At 40.1% G+C, this 13,040-nt stretch overlaps 1 protein-coding gene across 8 annotated transcripts in view; it reads left to right on the top strand.

Annotated features, from left to right (window-relative positions):
• The window catches only part of BLNK (B cell linker), a 139,020-nt gene that overhangs the window by 98,245 nt on the left and 27,735 nt on the right, over positions 1 to 13,040 (top strand). For 5 of the 8 annotated variants that reach the window (XM_054035448.1, XM_054035447.1, XM_054035450.1 and 2 more), the window contains 7 exons: positions 2,006 to 2,062; positions 4,282 to 4,331; positions 5,562 to 5,602; positions 7,066 to 7,222; positions 8,885 to 9,036; positions 9,569 to 9,647; positions 11,988 to 12,077. In XM_054035448.1, coding sequence (XP_053891423.1) covers positions 2,006 to 2,062; positions 4,282 to 4,331; positions 5,562 to 5,602; positions 7,066 to 7,222; positions 8,885 to 9,036; positions 9,569 to 9,647; positions 11,988 to 12,077 — 626 coding nt within the window. The remainder of the gene's footprint in view (positions 1 to 2,005; positions 2,063 to 4,281; positions 4,332 to 5,561; positions 5,603 to 7,065; positions 7,223 to 8,884; positions 9,037 to 9,568; positions 9,648 to 11,987; positions 12,078 to 13,040) is intronic. The other 3 variants (XM_054035449.1, XM_054035453.1, XM_054035454.1) reach the window with 1 other exon arrangement.

The raw sequence follows: 13,040 nt of genomic DNA, 5'->3' as shown, positions 1-13,040 counted from the left end.
TGTACCAATGTAATGTGTTTCAGATTTCTTATTATTGAGGCTCAAGACCTTTTGTTAATAAATGGGACAATCCATTAAAGTCAAAAGTATTATATCATGTAGCCATAAACTTTACAGTACCACTGTTTTGTGCAAAGAAAATATGTAAAACCATACTAAGAACATTAATAACACTCATGGGCAGCTTCATAAATATTTTAAAGAGTTTCTTTATCACCAGACACTTCCAAAGCAGCAACGAAACATTCCACTCTATCATGAGATTCCGTTTGGGTTCAGTTTGTTTTCAATCAGTTTAACAGCACTAGTTCAGAGTTTTGACAAAGTTTTGACAGGTTCAATGAATTTATTTGTTAATAATAGTTGTAATTATGTAGTGCACCCAGGGCACTGCACAACAATAAATACAGTAAAAACATAACATCAACTAAAGAAAGCAATATCATAAAAAAAATCACCCTGTAAACAAAAATGGACCAGAAGAAAAGGACACATCAATAGTAAGGGCCAACAACAGTAAAATTAAAGAACATTTTTGAAAACAAAATTTTTTCAGCTATTTCTTAAAAGCTGGGAGAGATGGGCTGAAATGCAGGGTAGAGTGGAGCAAGTGCCAGTCTCTAGCACAAGTGGTGGAATCTCTAAAAACAAGTATTCTAGGAACACAATGTTAGGACAAGGCTCAGGGTTCAGTCCTGCAGTTCATTAAACACCGTGTCTGCAAAGCACTTACACCTACACCCTGTCCGCAAAGCACTCTTCAATGTCAAGTAACTGAGTAGTACCTCTGACTTCAGTGGGAGTATTCCTATGCTTAAAGTTCAGGACATGCCAAAGGGCTTTGCTGCATCAGCCTCAGAGTGCTCAGCACATTGCAGAGAGGAAGATTCAGACCATGGTACTTTTTAAAATTGAAGTCATTCATTCACTTAACTGCCTGCTAGCTGCTATCTAGTGTATGGTGTGCAAAGCTACTAAAGCAATGCTGGTCTCATATTAAATGAAATGCCTCAAATACCAGCTGATTACTTATTGAAACTAATGATGCAGAAAGATGTGATATGTTATTTTTTAAACAGCTGTAAACATTCTCAAAAACCTGTTTGGATTTATTTTTCTTTTGGATGAGTCTTATAGAATTGAAAATTCTATCTTGGCTGTGGAATTCTGTAGGATGTTTCACAAACCTCCACAAAAGAAAAAGTCATTCTCTAATAAACTTATGGGTGAAAACCTGGCCCCACTGAAGTCAATGGGAGCTTTGCCACTGACTTCAGGGAGGTCAGGATTTCAGCCTGTATATTTCAGAGTTGAGTAATTTCTGTAAATCCCTATTCAGGTCTATGGGACTTTTCCAGAAGGATTAACTCACAAGTCTATCAAATGTAACTTAAATACAGAACAGAGTATATTTAGGGCACTTTCAAAGTGGGTAAAATTGTTTACCACTGTGATTTCTTTTGGAATCACTTCTGATGTAATTGCCTATTTTGCAGATAAAAGATATGCTAAAGAACAACTATAATCTCTCCCTTGAACAACATGCACTTAGATAGGACTTGATCCTCTTCTACTGAAGTCATTTGGAGTTTTGCTGGTAACTTCAACAGGAGCAGTATGATGCCCATTGCCATTGCTTACAAAAAGAAGTCCTAAAGTGTAAAAGTATTATAAATGTACAAGTATTATAAATGTATGGTAACTAGACAGTAAGCTCCTGGGAACAGGGACCATGTCATTCATGTTTGCATATTGCAAAAATAGTGGGTGAAATCATGGCCCCAGTTCAGTCAATGTCAAAATTCCCACTGACATCAATGGGACCAGGATTCCACAGTGTTGACACTCACTAAATAATATTAATACAGTTCAGTAACTTTTCTGTGGGTTTGTGTTTGAATTTTAGAATAACTAACATATTTGATGAGACTAACAAATACAGATGTGGCCATAAATTGTTTCATTTCTGTGACAGAAACATAATTTCTTTTCTATTGCTATTTAGGTTCCAAAATGAACAAGTGGCCTTAATTTGCAAAACTGGGAAAAATACTTGGGATCGGTATGCTATTTCAGAACCACACAAGGCATGATAGATGGCTCAGATACAGAGCTCTTCTGTGCTTCACATGCTTTTGTTGTAACATATTTACATATTCTGCCAGGGCCACAGCCAGGATTTATAGTGTCAGTCAAAATACTGAAGCGAGCCCTCCCAATTTATTGTCCGAACACCTACAATATGGGCCAGGCCACACATCCCTCTCCCTCAGAAGGGTCCTTATTGGCTTCCTCTCCACCCTTTTCCTTTGTCTCTGATGTCCTTGTGCACCTCAGCACAAATCCAGCACAGAGCAGCCTGCTGAATTTGGGGCCACCTTCTCCATCAAACCTAGACCTGGCCATTTCCCCTGGCAGTGGCCCTGGTTTCTTCATTTTAACATGCCTGTGCTAACCTGGATGAGATATGGATGAGATATGCTGTTAAGAATGCTTAATAACATACTGCCTGCAGGATAAGTTATACTCATGTTGTCAGGTACTAGTAACCATTCAGCAAGGAAGAACTACCTATACTTTTTTTCTGACACCACTAATCAAGAGAGCTGGGCAAACTCTGTGAAAAATATTCCATGGATATTTTCTTGAGCTTGGTAATGAATTTATTTTGGCCATGCCTGCACAATGCATACATGTATGTTCACTTTTTACAACTATATGAGCAGTATAGTTTCACTAGCACGAACTGTGGAAAAAATCATGCACAGAAACCAAATCTTAAAATTTGCACATCTGGGTATTCAGTTAGATGCACTTACCCAATCAGGGAACAGAAACAACATTTAGCTGTGGGTCTTAGCTGAACAGTCACAAGTAAGCATTATGCCCAAGTCTTGAATATTGAGTATCGAATTATTGCAGCAAACTGTTAAGAAAAACAAAACTGGAAAAAAAATGAGAGAAAAAATTGAAGGAAATCACAATGGCTCAGAAACCTTCAAGAGCACAAGAAAAAGTTACAGTCACTGTGGACATTATTCCTGGTGAATTATACACTCAGCTCCGCAAACAAACAACATCACAAGAAGCACTTCTTTTGGGACCTGATTGAAAGCCCATTGGAGTCAATGGGAGTCTCTCTATTGACTTGGGCATTGGCTCAAATCCAGGGTGTGGTCTCATCAGTGCTAAGGAAAATTGTTGGATTATATATTAAGAATTATTATAAAAGGACATTTTAATGCAAATGGTATTAATGTTTTCTATTAATACAAAAAGCAAAACATTAGTAGCTTCAGATACTTCCGCTCAAGCATGTAATAGCCCAGATGCAGCATTGGATCTGACTTGAATAACTTCACAGAAATGTGTCTCTCTTCTTATGAGGTAATGTCAGATCATTAATGGAATAATAAATAGATCACTACACTAAGCTCCTGGGGGTGCTCGCCCAGGGCTTACAATTAAACAAACAGGAACCTGCATGATTTTAAATTCTAGGTAAGCATAGCACAGTTGCAAATGAAGAGAAGCCTATAAAGAATGTTTCAATCTTTCTATAAATAATCTTTTGGTTCACTCAATACTACAGAACCAAAGCTATTCAAATTGAATTCCCTGATGAAAAATAATTGGTGTGAGACTTTCTGTTAGTACTTCCATTATTGTACCAAACATGCAGTACCTCATACATGTGACAAGTGCAAAGGTTGAGAGCCCAGATCTGATCTGATACCAATGTAAATCAGTAACTCCATTGACTGCAGGAGCTATACATGTATCATTGTAAGTGAGATCAGAATCTGGCTGAGAGACAGCCTGGGAAAACTTTTAAGCCTCAATTGGAATTTAAAGAGCATGCAAATCTAAAGTTGTAAATTAGAACCAGAGAGCACTGTACTCTTTTATCACCTTACATATAAACCTCTTACTAGGATTTTTATGAACCTCAATCAGCTTTACTTCTTTAAACAGATGTGCACATATCTATAATGTATAATGCTGCCTGTAGCTTCTGCTCCTCTATATGTTTGTTTCTTTAAAAAAAAAAGTTCTTAACAAAAAAAACTCAGATTGCATTCTATATTCTTGGCTGTTTCCAAAAAGTACTCTCTTTTCAGAGCATTTGCCTGCAGCAATTGGCTGAATATCTGTGACAATGACCTGTGTCTTCAGTTGCAGATATCTTTTGTCATCAGCTTTTTTTATGTGTCTGGCTAATGCTTGCCTTCCTGCAACTATTACTTATTGGATCATAAATGTAATAATTATTGTTTACAGGCTAAAAAATAAACCCCCACCAAGTGTACCACAAAGGGATTATGCTTCAGGTAAGGATGGCTTAATGGAACTTTAAACTGTATATTTTTTCTAAGACTGTTACAACTGCATATTTGCTCACATTCATCTTCTAGGTGAGGTGAATCCTAAACCATTACCAATAACTTATAATGCAATGCTCTCTGGTAAAACTATGGACAGCAAACTGTGGAGAGCTACCCCAATGGGAAGAACAAATAGCAAGAAGTAGTTGATGGCCAGTTCAGTGGTTTGAGCATTGGCCTACTAAACCTAGGGTTGTGAGTTCAATCCTTGAGTGGGCCACTTAGAGATCTGAGGTGAAAATCAGTACTTGGTCCTGCCTAGAGAAGGCAGGGGGCTGGACTTGATGACCTTTTGAGGTCCCTTCCAGCTCTATGAGATCGGTATTTCTCCATATTTTCAAGTGCCCCTGCTAGCTGACTCTCAGAAGCAGCTTCACCTACTCTATGGGATCCATCTCTAGGCCATTTTCAAAGGGGAGAAGGCTCCATATCCAGCCATGCCGGATGGAGTGCCAGCCCAGTTCAGGGCTTATGATGCTTGTGAAGTGAAAGTAAAGAAAGAAATATGGGCAAATAGGTCTCCTTCCCACAATAATGGAATCTGATGTTGGTGCTAATATAATGATGGTGCTAATATAATGATGGCATCAAACATTATCTTCAAGTGTGTGAACAGAGCTATATTTGCTTATTTTACACCTTCATTGCCTGCAATTTTGTTTTACCTTTGTTTTGAAGTTCTCAATCTAATAATCGTTCAGTGACTTCTATCACCAGTTCCAAGTGGACAAGCTTCCACATCCCTAAAACTATCATAGTTAACTGGCATCCAGTTTGGAACTGAATTGTCAAGAGGGCTGAATGAGCTCTTCCTCTGTCTTTGTTTCCTTTAAAAAAGGGATTCACGGGCATGGCAGTGTGGGGAAGCTTGCATCGCTACTATTCAGACTGGGGATAAGTAGAGGACTGCATTGTCCAGCACATCAGTCTGGGACTCTTTCATGAGCACGCCCAATTAATTTCTAAAACCAAATAAGCAACAGAAGCAGAATTCTAATTACCAACACTATTCAGCCAAAAACAAGTGTGTTTGGCACAAACTTTCAGGAATTGTGTGTGTGTGTGTGAGAGAGAGAGAGAGAGAGAGGAATGCAATAGAGCCATTCAATTAGGGGCTAAGATGAATGTTTGTGATCACTATTCCATTCCCTTAAATAACTCAAATGTTTGATTTAGAACATGCAGAGGATGAAGATGAACAATGGTCTGATGATTTTGTAAGTATATTTTCCTGGGGTCATAAAGCAGTTACTCTTTCAATTAGGTCTACACATGAGATAATAATGAAAGTTTAGTTCTGAATCAGATACTTTCAGTCAAATCTACATTTCCACTATTAAAATCCTACTATATTCACGAGATTGAAAATTTTCAAAAGTAGCCACTGATTTAAGTGCCTCGATTTTTGGGTACCCAGCTTAGAAATACTTGGGCCCAACATTGGCCTATTCTTATTTAGAAGATTTACAGATAGTTTTAGATTTCACTTATTCATCAGTGTTGTCAAATTTGTGGTTAGTGACTTATTCTTGGCATCACTTATTTAGACAGTGGTAGCACCCACAACGTGTTAGGCATTTTCCAAACACTAGAAAAAACACAGGGTGAAATCTTGCCCCATTGAAGACAATGGCAAAAGTCCCATTGATTTCAATAAGTCCAGGATTTCACCTACAGTTCCTGCCCCCAGAGACCATACAATCTATATAAATTCACTGTCCTCTGTTATAAGATTTGGTCTCCATTTTCTGACATTTCAAATATATTTAATGTTTATCCATTTTCTTTATTCCATGCTACTTGAGGTGGACCCTTTACAGAATCCCTGGTCTAAACACCCCTAAATTTGCCTAAATTTGAGGAAAGTTCAGATCCAAACTTTGTAGCTCAGGACAATCTCTAATTGTTTTATGTTTGAGATGCCCAGATTTTCCTTGCATAAAGTATGTGATTATTCATTAGCCCATAGAAAACTAGCTAATTCCCAGGTAGTTGTCACCTGGTGAATGGCTATCTTCTTGGGCTTTAGTGGCGAAGCCCCATCAGGTAGGGTAGAGGATGGTAAGGTCTCCTCAGGACTTTAGAGTGAAGCAAATCATGACCCATCCTGCCACAGGGCAAAGAACACTCTTTATTCTACAACTTGCTTCCCTAAAGCCAGCTGTTTCCTCCTGGTGCTAGTTCCTGACCTCTCCCTGAAGACCAGAAACCAGAAAGGGGCAGATAGAGGTCACATCAGCAGCTGAGGTTGAGACTGGGAAGGAACTGGTTCCCATGATAGTGGACTTGTGGAGAAGCATAAGGCTGTTGACTCACAGATGTGGGGGAATGCACTCACAGCTTAGCAGAGGGCCTCTGGCGACAGAAGGGAGAAGGCAGAAATAGGAAGTGAGAGGTCTGTGGTGTTCCAGTGGTGATGAGAGGAAGGCATGAGGTACTGAAAATCAGGGTGTTAGCACTTCGTTAAATCCTTTCTCTCCAGAGCAAAAATATTTTAAATATGTTTTATGATGAAATAGAGTAACACTAATGAAGTTGACCATGTTCATAACTGTCACGACAAGCAAGTGTTTTTGTAGGTTAGCAAATAATGCAACTGGTGGGATGTTTGAGTATTACTTCCACAAATGAACCCACAAATGTTTTACAAAGTAAGAAATGGGAAGCTGTGTATTTCTAGGACAGCGATTATGAAAATCCAGATGCCCACTCTGATTCAGAGATGTATGTGGTCCCAAGTGAAGAGAACTGTGATGACAGTTATGAGCCCCCTCCAACTGAGCAAGAGAAAAAGAAGATTCCTTCATCATTTTCATTTTCAAGGGGAGAATACGCAGGTACCTATGAAATCTTTGGTTACACAAGCCTGTCAGTCCCTCAGCTATTTATACCAGCGGCACCATTAACAAATTGAAAAACAAGAAAAGAATTTCAGATGGTGTCAATGTGGTGTAAAGCCCGTCCTTTTCTCAGGAGTTAGCCTCAAAAAGAGGGGGGGGCTGTTTGTTCCCAACCCCAATTATCAGGGTGCCTACTGGAAGGATTCATGGATTTGTTGGCAGGTGAGACACCCCCTCAGCATAGCCGCTGTCTTCCAAGTTTTTGTTAGTATATTTTGTAGAAGGCCTACAGGCTTTGTGATGAGCAGTTATAAACCGAGTAATAAAACAATATGCATGGGAACATTGGGGAGAAATTTCACTGAGCATGCCCCAGAAATCACCCAGTTAGCCTAATCTGGGAATTGGTTCTTCCCTAGCTGATTTAAGGTCAAGCCGGAAGGACAAAACATTAAAGGACCCCTGTTTTCTATCTTGTTTATACCCTAACTTGTTAGCCAAGCAAGTGCAAAACAGGGGCCATAACAGCATAGGTGCCGACTTCCCCTCTTTCCCCTGGGTGCTCGACCTTCCCTCTGCCCCAGCCCCAACCCCACTCCTTCCATGAGGCCCTGCCCCCATTCCAACCCCTTTCCCAAAGTCCCCACCCCAACTCCACCCCCGTCCCTGCCCCTATTCCAACTCTTTCCCCAAATCCCTGCCCCGGCCCCGCCTCCTCCCCTGAACGTGCCACGTTCCCACTCCTCCCCCCACTTCCCAGATCATGCTAACGCTGCCAAACAGCTGTTTGGCAGCGGCGGCCAGGCAGGAAGCGCTGGGAGATAGGCAGAGGAGTGGGGACATGGTGCACTCAGGGAGAGGAGGAGGTGGGGCAGGGGAGGAGGGGAGCTTGGCTGCCAGTGGATGCAGAGCACCCACTAATTTTTCCCCATGAGTGCTGCAGCCCCAGACCACCCACAGAGTCAGCGCCTCTGCATAACAGTCCCAAAGATCTAAGCCTATACTGCCCTTAACAATTGGGAGTAGGAAGCACGTAGCCTTAAAAACAGAACTGGAAGGAGATGACTCTGCTTATATTGCTCCAACAAACAGACCCTTCTCTTCCCTTCAACATTATATTCTGAGCTAACTACTGTTCCCATTGAAGTCAATGGAAGTTTTTATATTGACTTCAGATGGACCAAGATTTGGGACATTAGGAAAAGGAATATCAACATAACCATCCCCTCCCTGCACACCTCTTCCCCCGTCTCTTTCAGTTTTATTATATGAGGCTCAGGTACTGGATATATATAAGGCACTCAACTACTACAGTGCCAGACAAGTGGCTGGATAGGTAATAAACACATTATTTGCACACTTCAAATAATGAGGAATTGTATTACCCAATTCCTTGGAGGTATTTTGGTGGTACCCCAAAGAAGCTGGCCATATCATCTATTTCAGTCTCACCCACCTTGCTGCATGGGAACTTATATGCTACAGTACTTAAGGACTATAGAACATAATAGATTCTCATCACTTCCAGTCACAGAACATTCTATATGACTTATACTATAGGCATAGTAAAGATGCTCAGTTTGCATAGATATTAAAACAACTGTTTGCAGTTAGTGAGTAATTATGTACTAAACTTCTCATTTCCCCCCTCATTTAAAGACAATCGCACTACCCACCAGGAGCCACTGCCAAGCAGGCCAAGTCAGTCTTTAATTAAACCGAAGAAACCATCTAAACCATCTCTGCCATCATCATCTGCCACTCTGAAACCAAAAGTGCCACCCAAGACCAAAGAGTTCCATGAGGATGAGGTAATGTTCACAGATACATAAGTCTTTACCGTACAGATGGATTATGGCCCCATAAGTATCATGAAGTATATGCTGCACTTGTTTTATATGCTAGTCTTTCACATCTGACTGCTGTGGTTCAAATCATTACGTAGGTCATTAAAAATAAATGCAGTCTCACACTAGTTTCTAGTGGACATTTACCCACATCGTAAATCTGTGGAGCCATTCAGCCCACTTAGCATTCCCTGTTCACCAGAGCCAGATTGCTGACAGGTGGGGAAGGAACAGAAATATTGAACACCAGGGCAGGGCTGCAGAGTACTCTGACAGTAAGTGATCGATCAGCTGTGCCACAATTGGAGCTGTTTGGTGAAGGGGGAAAGTCCATGGAAAAGCCCAGCCTTATCCAGCCACAGAGGGAGTTTAGATGCCTGAGACAACCATTGGCGTTAGTGCATCTTGTCCATCCCTGCCAAGACAGGCTTGTGCCGTGTGGTGTATTTGACATAATGCATGCTTAGCTTGTAGCTTTTCTCTGCATTTTTCTCAGGATGATTATATCGTGCCTGTAGATGATGAAGATAACTACATTGAACCTACGGAAGGCAGTACTTCACAATCTACAAAACGTGAGTTTTAATTTTTTAAGCACATGATAATTTTACTCTAGGGTAAACACAGTGCCACTGGATGTCTGTTGCTAGGGTTCATAGTAGGGCTGTCAAGCTATTAAAAAAAATTAATTGTGATTAATCGCACTGTTAATAATAGAATACCATTTATTTAAAAGTTTTAAGATGTTTTCCACATTTTCAAATCTATTGATTTCAATTACAACACAGAATACAAAGTGTACAATGCTCACTTTATATTTATTTTTTATTACAAATGTTTACACTGTAAAAAAGAAACAGAAGAAATGGTATTTTTCAATTCCCCCATTACAAGTACTGTAGTGCAATCTCTATCATGAACGTTGAATTTACAAATGTAGAATTATGTACAAAAAATAACTCCACTCAAAAACAAAAAAAATGTAAAACTTTAGAGCCTACAAGTCCACTCAGTCCTACTTCTTGCTCAGACAATTGCTAAGACAAACAAGTTTGTTTACATTTGCAGGAGATAACGCTGCCCACTTCTTGTTTACAATGTCACCTGAAAGTGAGAACAGGCGTTTGCATGGCACAGTTGTAGCTGGCAGCACAACATATTTATGTGCCAGATGCGCTAAAGATTCATATGTCCCTTCATGCTTTAACCACCATTCCAGAGGACGTGTCCCTGCTGATGACGGGTTCTGCTTGATAATGATCCAAAGCAGTGAGGACCATCACATGATCATTTTCATCATCTGAGTCAGATGCCACCAGCAGAAGATTATTTAATTTATTTATTTATTTATTTTTGGTGGTTCAGGTTCTGTAGTTTCCACATCACAGTGTTGCTCTTTTAAGACTTCTGAAGGCAAGCTCCACACCTCATCCCTCTCAGATTTTGGAAGGCACTTCAGATTCTTAACCCTTGGGTTGAGTGCTGTAGCTATCTTTAGAAATTTCACATTGGTACCTTCTTTGAATTTTGTCAAATCTACAGTGAAAGTGTTCTTAAAATGAACAACGTGCTGGGTCATCATCCGAGACTGCTATAACATGAAATATATGGCAGAAGGCGGGTAAAACAAAGCAGGAGACATACAATTCTGCCTCGAGGAGTTCAGTCACAAATGTAATTAATGCATTATTTTTTTAATGAGTGTCATCAGCATGGAATCATGTTCTCTGGAATGGTGGCCAAAGCATAAAGAGGTATATGTATGTTCAACATATCTGGCACGTAAATATCTTGCAATGCTGGCTACAAAAATGCCATGTGAATGCCTGTTCTCACTTTTAATTAAGAAGCGGGCAGCATTATCTCTCATAAATGTAAACAAACTTGTTTCTCTTAGCAATTAGCTGAACAAGAAGTAGGACTGAGTGGACTTGTAGGCTCTAAAGTTTTACATTTTTTTGGTTTTGAGTGCAGTTATGCAACAAAAATCTACATTTGTAAGTTGTACTTTCATAATAAAGAGATTGCACTACAGTACTTGTATGAGGTGAATTGAAAAATACTATTTCTTTTGTTTATCATTTTTACAGTGCAAATATTTGTAATAAAAAATAATAATATAAAGTGATCACTGTATACTTTGTATTCTGTGTTGTAATTGAAATTGATATATTTGAAAATTTAGAAAAACATCCAAAAATATTTAATACATTTCAATTGGTATTCTCTTAACAGTGCGATTAAAACTGATTAATCACGATTAATTTTTTTTAATTCCAATTTATTTTTTTGAATTAATTGCATTAATTAACTGTGATTAATCAACAGCCCTAGTTCATAAAGAAGAGGGGAAAGTTCTAAAGAGACTGCAGTCAAGTGAGGGGCAGTGAGGGTCCCGTAGCTAGGACAGTCCCAAGGCAAAAGTTAGGGTTGTCTTTCCCAACTGCCATGTTTGGCTCCAACCTCTCTTTTCCTGACCTTTCACAGTCCTACACTCCTACAACTGAGAATCCTGGCTTGGTTTGCCATTCCTCTCCTCTCATCCAAGAGTACTGCTTCATTAAAATTCTCCATATGCTGGGGTGTCCAGGCAGATTTTTAACAAAGAGATGTGGGGCTTCATTTTTTACTTCAGTTGCACTTGGGATTTACTTAGCTGGGAATTAAACTTACAATGCTAAAGTGAAAAGTCAATTGAACAGTATGTAACTCTGCACTTTCACATGGTTGACAAGCTTGGATATTTATGGCAAGGTGGAAGCACTGAGAATAAGGTTACTCACATGAGTCAGAGGCTCTTTTTCTGCCACAAATGAATTTCTCAAGGTCTCTTGACTAGCCCTCAGACCTTCTTTGTATTTGTTCTCATTTCATAGACGTGACATTGGTATGTTTGTCTCTTTTTTTGTTTTAAGCTCCTATAAACAGATCTGTCAAGCCAACAAAGCCAGTTCTTCCTAGCTCTGCCAAGTCCTCTCCTGCTCCTGCGTCTCCTTTCGTGCAAGGTATGCAAAGTTTATATTGGTGTAAGAGGATCATCTTGCAGACACCCTGTTTTGACAAAGAGGTTTGGAAATGCAATAGTATGATTTCTGGATGGAAAAGGTATTAATATGTTGCACATAATTAGGGATGGCTGAACCAGCTCAGACCTTTGCTCATCCCTGGAAACAGCCAACTATTTGCCATTTATTTCCTCCAATGGCACTTGGTGGAGGGGCAGGTGGATAATCTTGCTCCCTGTCTATAAAAGTAGGAAGTCTGAAAGCCGGCTACTCCCTCCAGTGGCAGGTATTCTTTGGAGTGTGGCCCATGCACCGCAGGTTCATCCTCATGCCTCACTTTCATCTTCAGTGAACATATAGGCTGTGTCTACACTGCCACTTTCAGCGCTAAAACTTTAGTCATTGAGGGGTGTGAAAAAACACCCCTCCCCGAGCGACAAAAGTTTTAGCACCGAAAAGCACCAGTATAGCCAGCCATGCTTCCGGCGATAAAGCTACCACCGCTCGTTCGGGGTGGTTATTTTTTAATTTCCGGGAGAGCTCTTCCCCGACGATAAAGCATGACTACACTGCCCACATCACAACGCTGCCCTGGCCGTGTTGTAACATGGGCAGTGTAGACATACCCATAGATAGCATTCTGCTTATCTGGAATGAGAGCCAGCAATCCTTCCTAACTGAGTATTCCCACTGATCTTGTTGCTTGGTAATTTAAAAGGAAATTCTGGAGCATTCAAGATCCTTCCCTGCATTCCCACAAGCACCACCCATCTATATACTTGGAGGTTTTTCAATACTAGGGGGCATTCTGGTGCATAAATTCCAGAGTGTTTGCACGGATGGTTTTTTTGTTTGTTTTTAAGTTTAAAGCAAGGAGATCAACTCATCCCAATGTAGGGCTTGCTGGGCCATGTTGCTCCAGAGCTGTTGAAGAGGTTGCCCAATAACCCACTTGATGGTGAG

Source organism: Malaclemys terrapin, chromosome 7, assembly GCF_027887155.1.
Source record: "Malaclemys terrapin pileata isolate rMalTer1 chromosome 7, rMalTer1.hap1, whole genome shotgun sequence".
NCBI lineage: Eukaryota > Metazoa > Chordata > Testudines > Emydidae > Malaclemys > Malaclemys terrapin.
This window is presented reverse-complemented; position numbering and strand designations above follow the sequence as displayed.